General features: G+C 38.3%; 1 protein-coding gene and 1 long non-coding RNA gene across 9 annotated transcripts; both read left to right on the top strand.

The window, feature by feature from the left end:
• Nucleotides 1-528: 528 nt before the first annotated feature.
• On the top strand, nt 529-12,074 carry LOC110939582. Of its 4 annotated transcripts, none has more exons than XM_022181146.2 (7): nt 529-1,719; nt 2,109-2,172; nt 10,465-10,538; nt 10,620-10,718; nt 10,788-11,393; nt 11,460-11,673; nt 11,746-12,074. In XM_022181146.2, exons 2-7 carry the CDS (start codon nt 2,109-2,111, stop codon nt 11,919-11,921), a joined length of 1,233 nt encoding a protein of 410 aa, XP_022036838.1. In that variant the 5' UTR covers nt 529-1,719; the 3' UTR covers nt 11,922-12,074. The 4 variants fall into 4 exon arrangements, with proteins under 4 accessions (XP_022036838.1, XP_022036836.1, XP_022036837.1 ...); XM_022181145.2 differs by having other exon boundaries at nt 553-1,719; nt 1,806-2,172; XM_035990583.1 differs by having other exon boundaries at nt 553-1,719; nt 2,055-2,172.
• A 3,783-nt stretch (nt 12,075-15,857) lies between these two features.
• On the top strand, nt 15,858-21,232 carry LOC110939585. 5 transcript variants are annotated; one of them, XR_004894004.1, is made up of 7 exons: nt 15,862-16,280; nt 16,416-16,862; nt 16,999-17,179; nt 19,663-19,759; nt 20,461-20,764; nt 20,849-20,953; nt 21,042-21,232. It is a non-coding gene; the product is annotated as an uncharacterized LOC110939585 (long non-coding RNA). The 5 variants fall into 5 exon arrangements; XR_004894003.1 differs by having other exon boundaries at nt 15,858-16,280; nt 19,663-19,950; nt 20,461-20,953; XR_004894001.1 differs by having other exon boundaries at nt 15,861-16,280; nt 20,461-20,959.
• The last annotated feature ends 1,931 nt before the right edge of the window (nt 21,233-23,163 follow it).

The following is a 23,163-nucleotide window of genomic DNA, read 5'->3' on the forward strand; positions in this document are numbered from 1 at the left end:
TATAATCCAAAAGTTTTATTCAATTTAAAGATATGTATTTGTCAAAAGGGGGTCGGAATGGATTCATGGTTTTATAAAATGTAAAAGAAGTAGAGAGAAAGTTTGATTGAGAGTGGTTTTTTTTTATATAAAGTTGGATGTCAAGTGGGGTTTTTATACAATTAAATTAGAATAAAAAAATAAACATTTAAGAATGTTACCGTTTGAACTAGAAACTCAAGCCACAATACACAATTTTGGCGTGTTTTAAACCATGCCATTCAATTTTTTTTCGCGAAAAACGCTAGAACACGCCGAATGGAGTGGACTCGGGGCGAGATTGGGCGTGTTTGGGGCTGGATTTTGAAAACTAAACGCCCATTACGGGTGGTCTAACTGAACTGTTACATGACGCAAAACGCCAAAAAAGGGGGCGTTATTTGTATCTTCTTGGTCTAATGATTTGATCTATCAAGACACAACAGAGGCTGTAGGGTTAGACATCATGTCTTGTTAATCATAACCGAGATGACAAAAAAAGGCCTTTTTTTTTTTCTTTTTTCCTAGCCAAGAATTCAGAATTTCACACAAGCCCAGCAGCAGCAGGCAAAGAGTGACCAACAAAGGCCGCCTTTAAGTTACCAAATTGCGACCACCGAAACCCTCGAATTCCAAACCGTAACTTGGCGTTTTCGTTTCCAAACCTCAAATAACATCTTACAACTCCAACTCAATATCCGAGTCATCCTCAACAAACATAACTCTGTTAAGTATTTATTTACTCGGATGACTTGGATCAGCAAGAATTTGCATCAAGAGATCCTATGCAACCTCATGCGTTGCCTACCCTCAAACACCCAAAACCCCACCAATTCAACAACCCCACAATGTCAATCCGTTCAACATGTTCCAACTCAAGGGCCCTGTCAAAGCAGGTAGGTTGAGTGACGCACGCCAACTGTTTGATAAATTGCCTCAAAGAGATCAAGTCACATGGACCACCCTCATTTCTGCTTATGCTGATTCATCTGAATCTTGTCTTTCTTTTCCACCATTCACTGGATCCCTTCTTACTTAGTCTAGCACGCAAGGCATCTGCTATAAACTCCACTGCAAAACTAGGGGAATCGCTTCATGAGTTTGTGAGTTCTGTTTTTGTGGGCAGACTCGGTCACCTTCATTGGTGTTCTAACTGCGTGTAGCCATGCTGGTCTAGTTGACATTGGCTGCAAATTAGATTCTTGAAATGGACCCAACATGCGCGTGGACACATATCATTGGCAAATTTGTATTCGGTGAAAGGTAAATGGAGGGAGGCCGCAGAAGTGAGGAGAAGGAGCCTGGATGGTCTTGGATTATGATTAGGGATTGTGTGTTTGTGTTTGCAGCTGGTGATCATTCAAATCCTCAGTGGGAAGACATATGTTGCATATTGGGGTTATTGTCTCTAAAGGAACAAGTGTTTGTTACTGGAGTAGAGATAATGTGTTAATCTACAATCTAGATGAAGTTGAGGACTGAGATTTGCAAATTTTAAATCATTTATTGGGAACATCTCACTTGCTTAATCTTCTCTTCCTTTTTGATCTTGAGATTGTTTAAATAGACACAACTGCAGCTTGCTTGTCGGAGCATTGTGAACTAAGGCTGGATTTTGCTTTTTGATGCTTGACTACCGAAGTTGCACCTTATGTCGGGGGGATCAGCCTCTAAACTGTCAGAACCCTGGCTGATGACAAGGTATGGGCTCCTGCTACAAGTAATATCCGTATACTTGTTTAGCAATGCTATTTATTACATTGGTTGTCTAACAAACATTTTGGCAGTAAGCGATGAATTTCAAGCAGGAAACTCAAGGGTACAATATATGAAGCATACCAATCAAAGTCTTTAAACATTTCGACATACATCTGTTTTTGAACATTTTGACAAAGTCTTTAAACGTTTCAGCCATGTGAATCTTTTAATGGGTTGTTCGTGTTGTCACAACCTAAAAGGGCAATTGTAGTTTGTTACATCTTTAGTGCTCTGAGAGATCAAACTTTTATTCTTTTAGCAAAGTCTGTTTAACTCAGTTTTCAGGATTAACCATATAATCTATGCTTGGCTGTTCGGACATATTGTGTCAGATGGGTTCTTCAAGACTTCTGGTTGCTATGTCCCATGGTGGTGCCTCCTTAGACTTTCCATCGAGTAAGACTTGATGTAACTTGTTCATGATTGATTTTGTCTTACAACTTTTAAATGTCCTTATAGCTTATGTGGCGCATTTCAATGTAAAATTACAAATGCTTAGATGTAAAATTGAATCCGCCCCCTAGGCCTCTTCACATTATTCTGCATAGAAAATTGGTTTTCACCTAAGACGGATGGATGAAAAAAAGAAAACCCTAAATGATACCATGTTTGATTCAAGTTAGATGTTGCCTTGGTAAATCTATTCATTATTTACACCTAGAGGAATTGTTGCTTTAGTAGTTGGAACAGCTGTTCATCTTGTTGTTTAATATAAAAGGAAGTTAACTTCTGATTTATCACTTTTAAGATATTGAGAGATGCCTTGCTAAATTTCATATTCAACATGAATTTAAAATGGAAACAAAGTAAGTGTTGTCTTATGTTGACTCTTTCTGCAACATTATATGTAGCATTATATATGCACATTAACAGCTATAAGTAAAGAATATTAACAAATGTAAATAGGTAGATAAGGATTCTAAAGTTAGATTGGGGATTCTCATTGAATAAAGTCTTATGATTATAGTTACTTCTTTTTTTTTTTGTAAAATACTTTCTTATTTTGTGATCTAATATCTAAATTTACTATTCACATATGATATGTGGGTGGTTGTTTTTTGAAAAATTATTTCTAGGCGAGGCTAGAATCACTTTAGCTTAGGCAAGAAATGTGTATGTTAGGCATGACTTAGCGCTTCATGTATAAGTTGCTTTTATGGAGGGTTTTCATATCACTTTTAGAGATCCATGGAGGAAACAAGCTTTAGACTTGATGGGATGATGTTATGGTTGTAAATACGTTATACTTTGATGATCTTATTTACCAACAACCAAGAATACATATACAAGATCTTCCTAACAAACTATTGCTAAACCAGGAAACTATAAATAGGGAAATAGTACAGCTAATAAACATAACACAATAAAAAATATATATTCCGAATATATAAATATATTCGGTGGTTAATACGCCCCCACAATCTGAGCGGTAGAAGGATGAATGCACAGACCATAGTTATTAAAGCGAGCGCCCGGGCGCGCCTAGGCGCAAATAAAGCCCTGGGCCCAACAAATCGCCTTGAGTGCGCCTCACGCCGTTAATAACTATGGTTCATGTCATAGTTATTAAAGCGAGCGCCCAGGCGCGCGTAGGCCCAAATAAAGCCCCGGGACCAACAAATCGCCCTGAGTGCGCCTCACGTCTTCAATAACTATGGCACAGACTGATCTTGAATCGATTAAATAGTTGTTTCGGAAGGCCCTTTGTGAAGATGTCTGCATATTGGTAGTCAGTAGTATAAACCCCATACGAACTTTCTCACGGAGTCGATTTTGACATGTTTAGTACGTTGATGTTGGACCGGGTGTAGACTGCTGACACATTGTCACAAAAATAATGATAGTAGCGGCTCGTGTAGGAACATGTAATTCAAGCAGTAGATTATGAAGCCAACTCGTTTCAGCTGCAGTGTTAGCTTGTTAGGTGTATCAAATCAGAGTAGGCTCGAGCGGAAGCGGAACAAACACACACACACTAGCAGAAAATAAAGAACACGAGAATTTACGTGGTTCGGTCAAGGTGACCTACGTCCACGGGTTGCAACTAGGGTTTCACTTTTATTAGATGCTCACAACTGTTTTCAGAATGACACAGACTACAATTACATCATAGGTATTTATAGAACAAGATTAGGGTTTCCTACTTGGTCAACAAGTTAACTAAGTGGGCCTAATAACTAGGGCCGACTAACCCTAACTAGGGCAGGCTAACCCTAATTCGGGCCGGCTACCCTAAAGCCTACGAACCCAACAATCTCCCACTCGGAGGCTTTGCATAGTCCACAAAGTGCATCCAAGAAACCCATCACCAGTAACTTCAGTAATCTTTACGTTCAAGTCTTCCCAGCCTCCAGTTCCAAGAACAAAACATCCAAGCCACCTAGTTGCAACCACACCTCTCATCAAGTACCTGAGAGACCAGTTGAAGCTCCCACAAGCTCCAACCCAACAGTCTTATCAGACCCATTCTCTATCTCAACCGGCTTGCACGATCCACCAGCTCCAGAGATACACCGAGAATTAATACCACTCTCCACATTTTGCAAACTATTTCCAGGAGAGCTTTTTTCTTCAGTCGGAATCTTCGTCTTCAAAACCCAACGGTTCTTTGTGATTGTACCCGAAACACGACCCATGCTCCCACTATCACCAAATCCCCTGACTGGCTTAAACTTAGACCCCCGACCACATTCAACTGACATCCCCAAAGCACCAGGATTCAAGTTTGCAAATTGAACCCTCTTCCGCTTACTAGATTCAGTGAACCAGACTTTATGTTGTACAGGGACGGCTAGTCCCTCAGCAGGTATCTCAACTAGATACAACGATCCTCGTTTCCTTCCACAGGCAACAAAAAGATTTCCATCAATCACCTTCCACTTCCCACCACCAAACTTAACATCTAGTCCCTGTTTATCCAGTTGACTAACAGAAATAAGTTTCTTCGTTAAACCTGGAATCATAGTTGTTAAAAGCCATCGCCTCTTGCGCCTAGGCCCATTTTTCAGGCGAGGCGAGTCAGTTGCGCTTTAAGTCGAAGAAATTGCGCTTTAATTCTCCAGGTGATGGTTTAGGCGCACATTCCGGCAAGATTCCTAGATTCCGGAGAGTTTCCGGCCAAATTCTCTAAATTCCGACAAGATTCTAGCCAGATTTCTTCTTTTATATAAGGAAAACTACTTTTCTACACTAATACACTAATATTTTAAAACTTTTTGTGCTAAATAGATGATATAAAGTGTTATATAATAGATTTTGGTTATTTTATTTAAAGAATAGTATTCTTTTTCTAATACATAATATTTTTTAAATTTTTTTTCATTATGCGCTTTATTTTTCTCAGGCCCTTGCTTTTTTTGCGCTTTGCGCCCAGGCCGCAGGCAAGACCTACGCGCCTTGAGTGTGCCTAGCGCCTTTAATAACTATGCCTGGAATTACCCTGACGTTCTTTAAGTTCCATGTAGTGCCCAGTGGAGTCTTTAGATTGACATCTCCCATACCCGTAACATTAAGAACATGACCGTTAGCTAATCGTACCTTTCCAAAGTCTCCTTTTTTCAGATTCACCATCGTCTCCCCGTTGTGCATGGCGTGAAACGAAGAACCAGAATCCATAGCCCAAGAATCTATAGACTCTTCACAGCAAACCAGTTCGTCACCCTCAGATTCATCTGACACAACACTGTTTTCCCGGACCCATCAAACTTCAAATTTCCAGTTCCAGCAGTTTAAATCCTGACCAACTATCAGGTAAGGAAGATAACAAAACCACAACCTGAGTGTCATCATCCAACTTCATGCCTACAGTTGCTAACCTGGACAAAATTGAATTGACCTCGTTAATGTGATCAGCAACTGAACTGCCTTCGTTCATTCTCATATTAAACAGTTCCCTCATCAAGAACACCCTATTACCGACAGACGGCTTCTCATATATATTTGACAGAGCTTCTAACATATCACGAGCGGTTGTTTCTTTCATGATATTAAATGCAACGCTCCTCGTCAAAGCCAATGTAATTTTACCTCTTGCCTTTTTGTCCTTTGAATTCCAAATTGCCTCGGTAGCTTTATCCATTCCAGCAGGTTTTTCTTCCAGTACCATATCCAAATCGCATTCACCAAGCAACGCCTCTATTTGCATTCTCCACCATGCAAAATCAGTGCCGTTGAACTTCTCGATTCGGAACTTCCCGTCTTCAGCCATAGCAAACGAGAAAACCAGAAAAAACCACAAGGAACCAAGCAACCGAAACCCGAGCAACTTTCAATAAACCAGAAACCCGAAGTACCCGAACCAGCGACTTCTCTTGCAAACCTGAGCGTAAAATCAGCGAATAACCAGGGTTCAAGAACCGAAACCCTAATCGCCAAACACCCCAAAACCACCAGATCTGCAACAACGAGAATTTACGTGGTTCGGTCAAGATGACCTACGTCCACGGGTTGCAACTAGGGTTTTACTTTTATTAGATGCTCACAACTGTTTTCAGAATGACATATACTACAATTACATCATAGGTATTTATAGAACAAGATTAGGGTTTCCTACTTGGTCAACAAGTTAACTAAGTGGGCCTAATAACTAGGGCCGGCTAACCCTAACTAGGGCAGGCTAACCCTAATTAGGGCCGGCTACCCTAAAGCCTACGAACCCAACATAGCTATCCCCTATAAGCCTCAGAACGAGAGATTGTGTGTTGACATTTCAAGGTCCATGAAACCAAATTGTTTCCCATAAAAACACAATAGCCCGACGTGGATCTTCGCGTGTCGGGACAACCACCCCAGTCAACGTCAAAATATGCAGTGAGCTTAGTAGACTCGGATGGTAAGATAGTGAGGCCGTGACTAAGGGTCCCTTTGATGTATTGCAAGATGTGTTTCAAGAACTAGAAATGTGGCACCTGTGGAGCATGCACAAATAAACATACTTGTTAAGGTTAAGTATTGCAATGCTCTAGCTACACTTCTGTAAGCATTAGTTTTGCATATCAGTATCAGTGGGTGGAGCATGGCTTACAGTTTTGCATATCAGCACGAGCTAGAATGTCAGTAGCATAGGATTCTTGTGACAAAAATAGGCCCCCCATTCGTCTTAGTCAACGGGATTCCTAAGAAATGATGTAGATTGCCAAGATCCGTCATGGCTAGGGATGCAGCTTTTAAGAGACCGGAGGGTCGTCGTCCCCCCCCCCCCCCCCCCCCCCCCCCGGGTTAGAAGTGTAATATTTCCGGTTTGTGTCTGAAAAATTTTAAAAAATATAGGTCCACCCCTGCCAATTATTTTGCCTAAAAATCCCCTGCCCCTACTATTGTCCAAAATATTTATACATATTTTCGTATTGAGTTAAAAAAGATGTGAAGAACGGGCTATTAGTAAGTTTTTATAATTGTTTATAAACTTTAAGTAAATTTTGTTACTGCTTTATATATAAATCAAAGTTGAGGGTTCTTTTTTATCTTAAATGTGCTTACCATTTATCTTAAAGGTCGTCGGGCTGAGTTATAATTCTTCGTCTAGGTACTTACCATTTATCTCGCGTCATTATAAATATTTTGGTCTTTATTCTTGTTAAACAATATTTAGGTTTTTTAGTTTTATGTGTAAGAACGCGTCATTTGAATAAATGAGGATTATGTAGTTCTATTTGGAGTTATTGTTGTTTGACCCTACCCGAATCGAATATCGGACCGAAACATACAACCCGAAACATAGCGATAGGAAAAAAAATTGGTCATATGACTTTCCGCCCCCTCGGAACATTTGGTCAAGCTTCGCCAGTGGTCATAGCAAATTCACTGGACAACGACTTAATAATATCCTGTAAGAATGTGATATTAGAGGCTGTTAGGATAATATCGTCCACTTAAGTAATAAATAAACCATATGGGTGCCCTTTTGGTAAACGAACAGAGAAGTGTCACTTGTGGTGGGACGAAAACCACACCGAATAATAAACGTAGCGGACCGGTGGTGCCACGCACGGGGGGCTGTTTGAGGCCATACAACGACTTTGGTAAGCGGCAAACATGGGACAAATGTTTATCCACAAAAGCTAGGGGTTGAAGCATGAAAACTGTTTCACTTAAATCACCGTATAAGAAATAACTATTTCACTTAAATCACCGTGTAAAAAAGCATTTTTAACGTCTAGTTGGTGAATCGGCCATTAGTGGGACACGGGTAGACTAAGGACAATGTGAATAGTGGTAGGTTTGACCGCCGGACTAAAAGTGCCATAGCAATCAATGCCAACATGTTGAGATTTCCCGCTCACAACTAGTCGTGCCTTGTATCGTTGTAAAGTACCATTAGCATGAAATTTGTGACGATAAAGCCACGTACATCTTATCACATGAGCATTGATAGGTCTAGGAACCAATTCCCATGTGTTATTTTCCATTAGAGCGCTGTATTCGTCGACCATGGTCTGTTTCCAGTTTGGATCACTTGCGGTTAGGTGAGATTTAGGCAGGGGAGAGATAGGGTCGGTGGAGGTGGTAGGAAGGTTGTAAGGTTGCTTTTGGGTGGTGGTACCATCCTGAGAGCGTTTAATCATAGGGTGTTTAGATTGAGGTGGAGGGGGAGGTGGTGGAGGAGGGGGATTGGGTGTTGTTGGTGATGATGGCCGAGTTGGTGAAGAAGGTGGTCTGGGGTCCGGATCGGGTTGAGTCCTCCCACGACGTTGATAGGTAAACTGAACCGGTGGGAGTTGTGGGGCTGGAAGATTAGGAGGGAACATGCGAGGTCGTGGCTGGTGAGCTGGGAAGGTAGGTAGGCAGATTGGGTGTGTGATCGGATATAGTGAGAGACGAGTGACTAAAAGAGTCGGGATTGGGTGTGTGATCGGATATAGTGAGAGACGAGTGACTAAAAGAGTCGGGATTGGGTGTGTGATCGGATATAGTGAGAGACGAGTGACTAAAAGAGTCGGGATTGGGTGTGTGATAGGTAATTGAACTGGTGGGAGTTGTGGGGCTGGAAAATTAGGAGGAACATGCGAGGTCGTGGCTTGTGAGCTGGGAAGGTAGGTAGACAGATTGGGTGTGTGATCAGGTATAGTGAGAGACGAGTGACTAAAAGAGTCGGGATTAGTAAAGAAGGTTGGGGAAGGCTCAGCATCGAGAAACGAGTAATCAGAGTTGGAAAGACAATCTCATCAAATGTAACATGCCCAGAGAAGATAACTTTCCCGGGTGCAATTTCTAGGCACTGGTAACCACGGTAGTTTGCCGGGTAACCAAGAAAAACACAAGGTGATGAGCGAAGGGCAAGTTCGTGAGGGCGAGTGGCAGATTTGTTTGGATAGCATATGCATCCAAACACTCGAAGATGATCATACGTAGGGTTACGGAGATAAAAGGGCAACGGATGCTGTGTGGTAACCCGAGAGTTTGGGTGGGAAGGATGTTGTGAAGGTATGCAACGGTGTGAAGAGCTTCGGCCCAAAAAATGGGTGGAATGTGATGCATGTTCAATGAGGAACCATTTAGTTGTGGTCCTCTAATTAGTTTTTGCTTGTAAAGGATAAACATGTAATACATACAACCGTAGAAAACAAATGTTAAAATATAAAACTACTAATGTATTTGCATAATCACAATGGCATGCAAGTTGGTTTTAGAAGTCGCCCCTTGCTATGCGAGGGGAGAGTGATACTATAGGGAAAATGCCCCAGGGAGGGTGATGCGCAGCAATTCCGATGAGGTGGCATTGAAATTGACCAAATGATTTTAAAATTTAGAATCAATCAACCTCTTAATTTGTGGATTAAGAAAGAAACAACCATTGGATTTTGTCAATTGAGTTTATGTATATACTTGAGTTTTTGGAGCTAGGCTTGTCTCTCTTGGGAAAGCCAAGGAAAGGAATTAGGGTTTTGCATGTGTCATGCTTGTGCATGATCGCCACATGGACTTGGTTACTTAATGGGAGCGGCGTCGTCTTATAAATTGGGGAAATTTTTCACATAAGGAATCCCACCTACTTGTTATTCTTCTATTCATTTGATTTAGTCGGTCGAAGAACATAAAACCCTAGCCTAACGATGAACCATCCAGGTGTGTCCCCTTTTCTTTTTCTTCTCTTTAGTTGTTCATCACTTTATCACAATGAGATTACTTGTTTGCAACAACGGAAATGTGCGTAGAAAGCAAACTCGCGAGATCTAATTTACGTTATTCCATTGGATGTCGAACTGAGGATGCTAGACCTAATTAATACCCATTCAGTTCATAAATTGCATCTCTCTCATCATGTTTTTACTTGCAAGAGAGTTATGAAACTTTCGATTATATTTAATTTAATACTAGTATAATTAAATTTGTTTGTTGTTCTTTGGCGTATGTAAGCAAAATCAGTGCCAGCCTTTTCTGTGTTTGATGAAAAAGGGCAACTCTAATACGGTAATTTAGTTTAGTTGAGATTAATTTTGCTTCATCAGAACACTTTTATTTATTGGATTTTGTGTTTGAAGTTCAAGATTTATGCATATATCTATTTTTTTTTTGCTAAACACCACTAGATTTGGTTTGCACTTGATTTCAGGCCACATGTTACTTTTTTTGAAATATATTGTACAATTTTCCCAGTTGGTAAGTTTTATTGAGTTGTAGTTTTTGGAAGAAGGCGTATCTGTTATGTGCAATGTATGATATGCAGTTTTGGTATGTTTTTGCAAACAGTTGCACAGAATGACAAGACAAGAGAATCTTCTGAATTGGAGTCAGATGTACCTAACAACATTCAGAGCCAGATGGTAGGCTATCTTATTGCATATTGAATGTTAAATATTTGTATATGTGATTTAAATCATCCGCGTTTATGTGTTTTGCTTCAGATCCATGGTCAAAATTGTATATGGTCAGGTGAATCTTCAGTTTGCAGTAAGAAGCTGAAGCATTATCCAGCTTTTATCAGGGATGGAACCACAGTAGCTGTAAGCATTCTTGTATTTGTCTCATGATCAAATAAATGAAAGCTTTTTGATGACAGTCGGTGTGTTTAGGTTCATTCGTTTGCATTGATCAAGGGTGAAGAAGAAAATCAGCACATTGGTTATGTGGAAGACCTGTACGAGGATTACAGTGGACACAAAATGGTTAAAGTGCGGTGGTTTAACAGCAGTGAAGAAGTCGGTGGAATCCCTTCCCATGAGGTTATGATCACACCTCATGTTGAAGTTGTGAGTGCAGAGTGTATTGGTGGGCTTGCAACCGTTTTGACTCCAAAGCATTATCAGCAGTGTTTGGCTGTTGTTTCACAAGATTTCTCAGATGGGGTTTACATGTGCTCTAGGCAGATAAAAAACAACAAGGTCTCATCATTTCCTTTGTGTAAACTGCGAGGTTATTCAAACCAAACAATCTTCTCTATTCTAAATCCACCAGTCATCCCATCTAACGAGGAGGTACCAAGTTCCTTTGAGCAAAAACTGAAAGGTGTAGATGATGGCCGTTGTTGTTTTGGTGCTGGTGAGGAGATTGAAGTGCTTAGTTGTGACAGTGGGTTGCGAGGCTGCTGGCATAGATGTAAAATCTTGAAGGCCAAAAAGAAGCATTTGAAAGTTGTGTACGTGGATGTGGAGCATGTAGACGGTCTTGGAAATATAGAGGTCTTTATTGCTGCTGTTATTATTATTTGAGTAAACATGCAAGCGTAGTAACACTTGGTTTTTCAGGAATGGATTGCTGCTTGCAGAGTCGCAGATCCTGATAAGCTGGGGATGAGATACTTAGGTCGCCATACCATCCGCCCATGGGCTCCTAGTTGTTCAAATGCATGTTTTAGCATTGGCGATGCGGTAGACGCCTGGTGGTGCAATGCCTGGTGGGAAGGTGTTGTTGTAGCCACCCCCATCCTAGCTATTGATACTTTTTGTGTTTACTTTCCTGGTATACTTCTTTGATTCTTTAACAAATGCTATCTTGAAAGAAAATTGATTTGGTTTGGTTTGGTTTTTGTAGGTGAAAACAGATTTGAAGATTGTGAAAAGAAGAACCTCAGATGCTCCAAAGACTGGGTTGGTAACAAGTGGCTAGAAATACAGCCAAAGCCTAATATAGATGTCCTCAACCTCCAAACCACAGTGGACACTCAAGCTCTTGCTTCTTCACAAAAGGAGGAAGCTCCAGCAAAATGAAGACTTTTTTTTTTTATTAGTAAGCGACTAAGCGTAGCGCATAGGAAGCTCTGTGTCTATTTTGTCACATATCTAGCTTGCAAGTAAGATTTTATAGATATTTGATAATGGTATGTTTTGGACCTTGTTTATGAGCATTGATGCATGACGGGACTGGTGGTGCATGTCTCTGAACACAAGTCGGGTATCCATGAGTCGATACAAACACGACCTGTATAAAAAATATATCTAAAAATACAAATGTCCATAAGAAAACAAAAACCCATAAAACATCAAAAAGTTTAATTCTTTTTCAGCCACCTACGGAGAAATGTCCATTAATAATACGAGTTCATATTTTTTCGTATTAACAAACTTTTCATTAATTCAACATAATCCTCCTTCCGAGATACTTCAAGAGCCTCATGAAGATAAGATGGTCAACCTCACTGTGTGAATAGATCAAGATGTCATCGATAAACACAATAACTGATTGATCATGAATTTGTCAACATACGTGGTTTATAAGGTGACCCATAAATGCATCTGAGCATTTGTCAAGCCGAATGACATGGTCACATGACCACAAATGTTTGATTCCCAATAGTTTATATATATATATATATATATATATATGTGTGTGTGTGTGTGTGTGTGCGCGCGCGCGCGCGTGCGTGTGCGTGTGCTACTATCTTTGTTCTTGATGATTAAGATAGGAGAACCCCAAGGTGAGAAGCTTGGACTAAGACATGACTTCAGTTATGTTGAGGCTTAGTATCATCCCATTCGCCATGTGACATAGGTGTTACCTTGGTTAACTCATTTTGTGAGTTTCAAGTTCTTGGTCTTACTCCTGTTTCCCTTAAATGTGATGGTCAAACTGTTATTTATATTGTGAAGAAACCAGTCTTTCATGAACCCTAAACACATTAAGTTAAGAGTGTCATATGTGCGAGAGAAACTTCAAGATAGTTTTACACTTGTACATGGATGGGATCAGCTCGTGGATTTGTTTACTAAAAGTCGAGCTAGTCATCAAGGCATGTATATGAATTCCATGTTGGGGTTGTATACACCTCCAATTCGAGGGGGGTGTCATCCGGAAGTTTGTAGGAACTTGTCTAGTTATAGATAGGAAATATGGTTGCGGAAAAGTTGGGGTTGTACTCATTCAGATCATACATAAGAATGCTGGGTTTTAGTTTGTTGTTTTTTTCGGACAGTCCTTGTAAGTTTGATTGAAATCAAGAAATTCCCCAAGTAGTTGTTGTCTTGATTCACATCATATGCCGTTGGGGCAAACCGTATGGAAGAAATATGGAGTGGGGCTGCGTTGACGTGAACATTATTTTGGGGTGGTAATTAAAACCAAGTCTGTTAGTTAGTTTTATTATCTGAAATACACAATAAATTGCTGCAGTATCAATCAGGATCAAAAGCTAGCTAGGGGGCTGATGGAAAAGCATATATTTGGGTTTACGTTCCACCATACATACATACAAACGAAAGAAAGAAAGAAAGAGGCTAACCATGCATGCATGCTTGCACAAACAAACAAACAAACACTGAACTTGCTATCTATGATCCCTTCTCCAACTTAATTGATTTCAGAATTTACCTACCATACATATCATCTTCATCCATTCAACTTCTGCTTCTCCAATTTTTGCTGATTCAACTGCAGCTCATGTTGCCGCTCGCTATAAGCCATAATCTGCAAATAAAAACACAACCAACAAGTTCAGCCGTGCCCATACTCACTATCTGTACCAGTGAATAGGTTGCAGCCATCCCATTGGCTACCACCAGATCACTGTCTATTATTATTATTTTGATAAGGTTCCGATAAAGAAGGTTTGGTTTGAGGAGTATATGACTGGGCTTTCATGTCTGTAAATTTGGCCTTTTTTCTGAATGCTAAAGATTTGTTTAACCTGAGCCACAAATCACGTACAGTCCTCAACATCAATCAGCTCGGCAAGCCTTACCCTCCCTCCGATCATACTTCACCCATAAGAATTTGTCTATTCAATTGTCTCACTACCTTACATACATAGCCTACGTACCACCAATTTTTCTTATCTATTACTCCCATTTTCCTATGTTTGCTTTCAATTCATGTAACGTGCCTTACTGAAAATACAAACGGATCTTCATATGACATGATGTAAACTTCCCAGTTCCCAATTCCCAAATAAAAATCATTTACTTATTTTTTTAATCCATTGAAAACTATCCATCTTTATTAACTATCTATACATGTTTGATTTGGAGAATTAGTGTCCCCGGACTACAATTTCATAAGAGAAAGAAACAAATTATTATTATTATATATATCAATTTCTAACACCCTTTTGCACCAGTCTACTTTTCTATTTTTTTCTTGCTTTTTACTTTCTCCACACAACCATGACTTCTCAATTTCTTATTTTAACTTCTATTTACATTTGGAGAGAATCAGAGAACCCCAAGAGAATTAATAAATCAAGTTTATACACATTCACATTCACAAATGAACAAATTTCTAACCTCTGTCATCCATGATAATCATTCATTTCTTATTCATATTTCCCTTAATAATTAATTTACAACTACTTTATTTTACTTCACAATAGTTCGTTTTTATTCTACCAGTTTAAATGAGTAATAAATCCATTAAAATTTTTTGAGTAATAACCTAAGTAAGAGTGTAAAACATAACAGGGTTAAAAACGAATAGGGAGTACACGTGAATTGTAGAGTTGTCTAATCTTAGCATATAATTTTTCCTAATCCATCATGTAACTTAAACATCGATACATATTATTGGAAATGTTGCCAGTGTTTGTTTTTATGGTTTTTCATCTATGTAATACACGACTTTATTTTTGGGTTACATCTAGGGATGAGATTTTTTACCGAAATACCGGTACCGTACCGGTACCATACCGGTACCGTACCGATGCCGTACCGTACCGATCATAAACGGTACCGGTATCGGTAATAGATTTATCGAAATTCGGTATCGGTAAAAAGCGGTATCGGTACCGGTATTTTTCGGTAAATACCGGTATTAATACCGAATTTAATAATCATCAGTAAAAAGCATGGAATCCATTGAAGTAAGTTAATTTTTTAATGGTTTGGTTATAAATTATCAATATATATTTTCTTATTTTTAGATTTTTAACATCTTTGTGTTTGGTTGTATAAGGAGATGACACTATTGTTGACGAAATCCCTTTTGTCGAACTTGATGGTGACTCGGAATTGGGTAAAAGTCGAACCCATGGATGTTTAATATGTTTCCCTTTTTTTTTACATTCATCTATATATTACTCTAGTTCAGTTAGTAATGGATGGATAGGTTGCACATTATATTTTTTTAGGTAAAAAAATGGATGACACCAAAGCGGTACCAATGTGGTAAAGTACCGAAATACCGGTACCGATACCGTACCGGTACCGAATCTACAAATACGGTACGGTAATCGGTATCTACATTTCCTCAATTTCGGTAAGGGTATTTACGGTATCGGTACCGGTACGGTACCGGTATCGTACCGATCTCATCCCTAGTTACATCAGATGAGTTTCATGAAATGGAACCGTTGTAGATAAAAAAATTGTATTGTGAACATGTAAACGACATCGAGTACCGGCACTATAACAAATCAACATTCAAGCCAACAAAAGAAAAAAGAACCAATTACATTTAATCAAATGGCTATGAGATGTACAAGTATGGTAGTCGTTTTTATCTTTGCCGGTTGTTATACCTGAGTGTCGCTATTGTACCGCTATTGTAATGAACCAAATTGATACCAACCAAATGTCCGCCGCGAAGCGCGGAGATACCACTAGTTTAAGACCAAACGGAAGAAAAAAAAAAAGACTAGTGACGTTTAAAGAAAATCCAAATGCGAGAAAGTGTTCACAAAAAATTCAAAAGGGTCTCTATCTATTAGTAAGACAACGTCAAAATACCTTACAATCTAAGGAAAATCCAAATGCGAGAAAGTTTTCGTAAAAATTTCAAGAGTCTCTATCGTAAAAATTTCTAAATTCCAGCAGCCAAATATTTTAGCCGGGAGAGAATTGATTAATTCATGGATGGTTCATGGGACAAGGAGCGTGAGGTTTGAATTAACAGATTCGTTCCCACAAAAGTTTTTTCCCATATTTGTTGGGTTTTCTTCTAAATTAGTGTATATGCATTGATGGATATGATCGGGTGGTTCCGCTGGTAGCCCGATATAATCTAGTAGTCTGTCGGTGATCCAAATTTCCCGTTAAAAAATATACAAGAATTATGCATCTTTGTTTCGCCCCTGAGTAACTGAAGATTAATGATTTAATTGATGAGAGCATTGAATCGGTGTTGCTTGCCCTCCCCGTCTGGTAAAATCCTTCAATTCAATGCTAATGGGAGTGAATCGTAACCCTAACCCTTCGACTGACCAACTGTTTCAACTTAATCGTGATATATCCCTTCGCCAATGGAAGTCAGATGCAAACTTTTCCGGTTGTTTACAGGTACAACGAACATTACGCTGAAATTTGGATGGACGGCAACCACGAGCAAGAGTGTGGGCAGTGACCAAACAAGGGTATTCGATTAGGGTTTCCCAAGGAGGAAGAAGGTGACATGTTCTTTTTCGGTTGGCGTTCTGACCAGGTAAGATTACTGAATTCAAGTTATGTCTAGCATGATTACCTCAGCCCTCATTCTTGGTTTAATACTTGGATTCAATTATGGTTGCGGTCTCAACAAGGAGTTATCACGTTTTTGCTATTCTATTACCAGAAATGGATTGGAAACGAGGATATGTTGTTTGTAATTGACAAAATTTATCAGCTTTATTTAGTGTTATAGATGTTAATACCTGGACCTTCTAAGTAAACAACCACCTGCTGTTGTTTCTTCGGTCTCGAGGAATTGCAACCCTAGGATGACAAATTACAGGAGAAGACCGGTTGGATGTAAGTCTCTTGTTTTGTTGCTTTGATTATATTTGTTTCTATGGTACGCAAGGATTGTAGGGTTTTGTAGTTGATTTGTTTGTGCAATTATCTGTGACATTGATTGTTCAAATGATCATATTGTTGAATGTCACAGACATTTGCAGCGGAAGTTGATAATGGCTTTGGATTCATGATGCTCGAGTAATACAGGAATTGTTTGAGAGGACAAGATCAAAAGAAAATGTCTTGGTGCCGATTATCATTGCCGGCAATCTACATATATAGTGACGGTTGTTGGCGGTTGGTTTTGGAGGGAGATACAACCGTTTGAAACGGTACCAACCAACAACAACATAACCGTTCATGATTATACATCAATACACATACATATAGTTATACTATTCGAATATAAAATACATAACATAACATAAATTAAGTTTATAATCACTAATATTCATTCCCCATAAACTTAATTTTCGTTCCGATAGTGCTTCATCACGCTGTCATTAGCCTCCTTCACCGCATTCTCAGCCCTTTTGAAGTCGAACTTGTTCCTTTGTTGCAGCCACTTTAGTCCATACCAGTCATTTCCAGTGAAGAAAGCGTAGTGCTCCTCGGCTGTTCCTCCTTGTTCTGCTACGGATTGCATGCTTGTACCTTCATTCATTACCATGCTTTTGGTTCGTCTTGTATCTGCAACACCTTCTTTAATGTCCTTTTCGGCTGCTGCTTGTTGAGTGGATTTGATCTTATAGTAGTAAACTAGTACATCTAAGTACATGGCATACATGAGTCTCACTAGTTCTCCATCGTTGTAATCAAGGCCCATATCTTTTGAGATCACAGCCCACATATTATTCTCGGTCACTCTCCGGTGACCACCCTCCCTCTTGACAGCCAAGTATAGGTCCAGTAAACTCACTTTTCTGTTGTTTTCGGCATATGCAGGAAGCGGCCTTGTATTGATCTCTAATTTAACTTTTAGAAACCAATCTATCATCTCCTCAAACTTCTTTTCTATATAAAACTTGTATTTTCCGACATAACTATCATCATCTAACATATCTAGAAGAGCCTTGCAGTCTTGGAAATCTTTGAATGACATTGCTTGCAATATCATGACATTCCAATCAGGCTCTTCCGATGATATGTTCAGACTTTCGAAATATTGATTCAAGTATTCAGTCTTGAATGTTTCATACTCTGATTCGGATCTTAACACCGTTTCTTTCTCTCGAATACCGATTTCATCTTCTCTGGTACGGCCAGAGATATCATTCTTTCTATTGATTACCGGAACACTAAATGTTGGATAGATCTTACAGTTTTCACCGGAATACTTAACAGTATAACCTTGAGTGATCAATTGATCAAGACTTAGCACATTCCTATCTATATCCGGTGTATAAGACACACTTTGTATTCGGATTTTTTCGGATCCGGTCATCATTTCAACGACTCCTATTCCTTTTATAAAATAGAAGTTATTTTCACCGGTTTATGTTTCCACATCAAACATATTTTTAATTCGTTTGAACATATCTAAGTTTCCGGAGTAGTGCCTTTTGAATGATTTACTGACGTACCATATTTCAGACCAGAAACCTCCGTCAGTGCCGGTCACCATGTACTCCATTCTCCGATCATTCTGATTACCGTCATCTTCTTCTTTTTGTTGTTGTGTCCCTGTATTAATCGCTAGGCGAATGAGTTGTGTGGCCTCATCGTTTTCTTTTGCCTTGCACGATGCGATCTGATGCCCCGGTTTGTTGCAGTAATAGCATCTCCTCTGCAACCACTTTCTTTCCTTCTTCTCATCGGAGCAATGTTTACACGGCAGGGTTGATGGTGTCGCCATAAGATCTTCGTCATTTTCGGTAGTGGCTCTGATACCACATTGTTGAATGTCATAGACTTTTGCAGCGGAAGTTGTTAATGGCTTTGGATTCATGATGTTCGAGTAATACAGGAATTGTTTGAGAGGACAAGATCAAAAGAAAACGTCTTGGTGCCGGTTATCATTGCCGGCAATCTACATATATAGCGACGGTTGTTGGTGGTTGGTTTTTGAGGGAGATACAACCGTTTGAAACGGTACCAACCAACAACAACATAACCGTTCATGATTATACATCAAGGGTAGGGCTATATAGAAAACCCTATATATATAGAAAACCGTAGAAAACCCAACCTCCCGACATTTTTTTTTTTTGAAAAAAATAACACATGTAATATACATGTTTTTAAGAGTTTTGGGCCAAAAAAATCAAAAAAGCGCCGAAGGAATGATTTAAAAAAAAATCAGCAAGTTTCTGTCTTTTGTGCCTAACACATGTTAGGCAACCGGACATTGCTGAAATTTGTTTATTTTTTTTAAAAACATCCCTTCGGCGCTTTTTTGTTTTTTTTTGGCCCAAAACACTTTAAAACATGTATATTACATGTGTTATTTTTTTCAAAAAAAAAATGTCGGGAGGTTGGGTAAAAATGGGGGGAGATTTGAGTTTCCAGAGTTTCCTAAAATTTTGAGGGTTTTTTGTCTAGCATTACCTTATACATCAATACATATACATATAGTTATATTATTCAAATATAAAATACATAACATAACATAAATTAAGTTTATAATCACTAATACATATTGCTCTTGCTCTAGTGTTGTGAGTAATACATTTATAGCTAGAATGATTGGTTTCGATATCCTTAACAAAACTGTAATTTTTGTGACCTCAAACTAGAACTTTGGTTACACACCCTAAAGCTTTAATATTTATTTATTATTATTTATAAAGTTATCTGTATAATTTTTAAATTGTAGGTACTATTTCTACCGCAAAAAATGGAGGTTTTATCAGTATCAGGACAATGGTGAAATGTTTCCCACATCGCTTCACAATGAGATAATAAATGAACCGGTTAGTTTGTTTTAAAACATGTTTTTATTCTAGAACGTTAGTGTTGCAAAAATTATATCTGCATATGATGGGTTGGAGTTGCGCCTTAAAGGACATGGGTGTCTTTATAAGCTTATTGTTCGGACTAGCTGTGGTTGGGATACTGTGGATTCTAAGTAGCTTTTAACACCATCAAAGACCAATGGCAATCAGTAAGTGATAACACCTCATTCCTTAGTTGCAAGTATCACAAACATATAAGTCAGTGCTCTGTTGAGCATAACCTCCCTTGGTTCAATTTCTCAAATTGAGAAAAAAAAATGGGGGTAGCAATTATGTTGGGTTGGCAGATGCCCAGCCCTTTAACCCAAGTCAGATTATATCATTAAAGTTCGGGGTGCTGAAAACGTATATACCCAAAAGTTTCTATAGAACCGGGGGGTCGAACACGCATATACCCAAAAATTTCTATACAAAAACTACATATATAACACTACTGAGCGAAAAGTTCGGGGGGTCGGGCACCCCCCCCCCCCCCCCCCCCCCGACCCCTCTTAAGCTGCGCCCCTGTTGACACCATTGTTTGCATTTAAATAAACTTATCAACTGGTATTCAGAGTGATCAAGTTTTTTTTAGGAGTAAGCACTAAAAAGGAGATGCCTTAGTTGATTGTTTTGCAACCCGACCCATCTTTGGAGTGTAACGATAAGTGGTTTTGTAGGAAATTCTTGAACTGCAAACCGAATTCGTGTCTATGATATGCGATGAAGATTGAGGTTTTGCAAGTTGGTTAAAGGCTCGCATGCTAGCTTAATGATTGCACAATTGATTGTTCTATTATCATCATTATTTATCGACACCAGATAAACACCACAGTTAACCAAGGTAAAAGCACAAGAATATTTTTATTAGAGGTGGTAAGATGTGGGCATGATGACTTTTAACCTGCTAGGTCTATTTGATCTATTTTTTTTTGTGATTCGGCACAGCCCAATTCGATCCTTATCTAAGCAGTTTTGAAACTGGTACCAATAATTTTTATCAACTTATTCCATCATATATACAAGAGACACTTTTAGGTGACCTGGCCAATTTTTTTTCAATTACAGCCTTGTAAAGGAATTTTGCTTTTTGGACCCCTTGGTGCTGGTAAAACGATGCTTGCAACTTGTGTAAATTTTACTAACATATCATTGTCAAGCGTTATCTCAAAGGTGCAGGTTATTATCTCTCTCGGTACTAAATTATTAATTTTATAAATATTGATTCATTTAAATATAATAATTTTTCCACATGATTTAGTTTTGTAGTGGTTTGATGAAGAAGTTAAGTATGTTACAACAGTTTTCAGCCTGCTAGCACATAACTCTTTGACTAGAGGTGGCATTTTCCCACTGTGAACAAATTTGCATATGATACTAGAAGTTTGCTTAATAATGTTGAATGATTGAATGAATATCTAAATGGCAAAATAGATACTTTTTTAACAAGCACATTGGTTGGACTTGGGTCAAACTGAGCAGGCAGATGGTTAATCTGATTAGCCTTGTTGTTTAGCATATTTCCAGTACCCAACCATTTGAATCCAAACTCGGGTATCCCAAACATAGATAATTAAATATTAATTAAATACCTAAATTGTCAACATTTCCTCATTGCGCGGGTGTTCTACTATCTTGGTTCCATGACTACGGTTTTAATACGGCTTGGTGGCAAGTCTGGACCAGCAGTCTGAAGTTTCTTGACCGAAGCATTGCAGAACAGATGAACTCTTGGGCTTGGTATTCTCTGGCCAAGTTTTATAAAGCTGCGAGGAAACGGAACCCCTCGAGCCATTTAGATGATAGCGACAAAACGGACGACCCGCCGCAACGCGCGGGCATTCCTATTTCTTATTAATATTAATTGGTAATTGTTGATGGGCCGTATTACTCTTATTAACTAATAAAGGTTTCCCCTTAAGTGTATTTAAGGAGATGACTAAAGTTTGTTAAAATTCATGTTTTTATTTAATCTTGCGGATGGAACAATTTTTTGCATAATCAGATCTGAAAAGAATAATTAATCATAATTAATCGGGTTCTGTTTTATTAAATTCCGAATTATTGTTAAAAATCGAAATCTACACACGAAAAATACATGTAAGGTTTTGATTCCAGATGAAATTTTATAAAATTCTTGGAATGTGTTCTTCTTGTTCATCACAAAAATTCAAAAAATTATTAATATTTTGGATGGATTGATTAATAGGATTGTGTTTTTTCCTAGTTTTTCTTAATTTTTATCCATAAAAGTTTTGAAACTGTGATATGGTTTGTCAAATTAAAAGATTTCTAAATCTTTGATAATCATTATCAAATCATAATTTTAGGGAAAAAATAATCTCTTATATTTTCGTAATATTCCAACCTTATCATATAGTTTCAAAGTTTGCAGATACAGATTCATGATATCAAGTTTACGAGTTCAATTTTTTTGAAGTTTAAGTTTACGAGTTTCTCAAAAAAACGAACGCTAACTCGAGAACTCAAGTCCTTCTCTTGAGATTAGATTTTTTTTTTCTTGAGAACTAAGTGTAACTCGAGAACTCAAAGTTCCCTATCGAGATCACCTTTTCTCGAGAACTCAACACTAAGTTGAGAACTCAAGTCTTTTTCTCAAGATTACTTTTTTCTCAAGATCTAAGTGAAACCCGAGAACTTAAAGTTCCTTATTGAGATCAAATTTTCACGAGAACTCAATGATAACTCGAGAACTTAAATCCTTATAGAGAACTCAAAGTTTTTCGAGATCAATTTTCTAAAGAACTTATAAAACTAGAGAACTCATATTTGTAGAGAACTAATAAAAACTAGAGAACTCACATTTATAGAGAACTTATAATGTAGAGAACACATAAATGTCGAGAACTCGTAATAAAGAGAACCTTAATTCTCGAGAACTAATATTTACCTCGAGAACTTATTTTCTCGTGACCTAATCTCTTTGTAAACCCTTAAATTATCGAGAACCATAAATATAGAACTCATTTTTCCTGCAAACTCTTATCGAGAACTATTATTGTGAACTTAATGGTTTTGTAAATAATTAGATAATATTATTTTTTACAAAACCAGATACCTTAACTTAAATGAGCTTTTGATGTTTCACTTCTGTCCAAAGGTAATGTGTTAAATCTACTTTATCGTTTAAGTATAATTACAAGCTATGTTATTTATGCCGTATATACACGTATGTCTCACTTTTTCCAAAGGTGATGTGTTTCATTCATGTCTTGCATTATTAACTCATGCATAACTAAGATAATTGTCACATTTCTGCCCAAATGTGATACGTCACAATTATTTTGCACATATACTTAGATGATTTCACTTCTGCCCGAAGATGATTTGACTTCATTTAAGTCGAACTTCTAAATAATATT

Source organism: Helianthus annuus, chromosome 5 (assembly GCF_002127325.2).
Source record: "Helianthus annuus cultivar XRQ/B chromosome 5, HanXRQr2.0-SUNRISE, whole genome shotgun sequence".
Classification (NCBI taxonomy): Eukaryota; Viridiplantae; Streptophyta; class Magnoliopsida; order Asterales; family Asteraceae; genus Helianthus; species Helianthus annuus.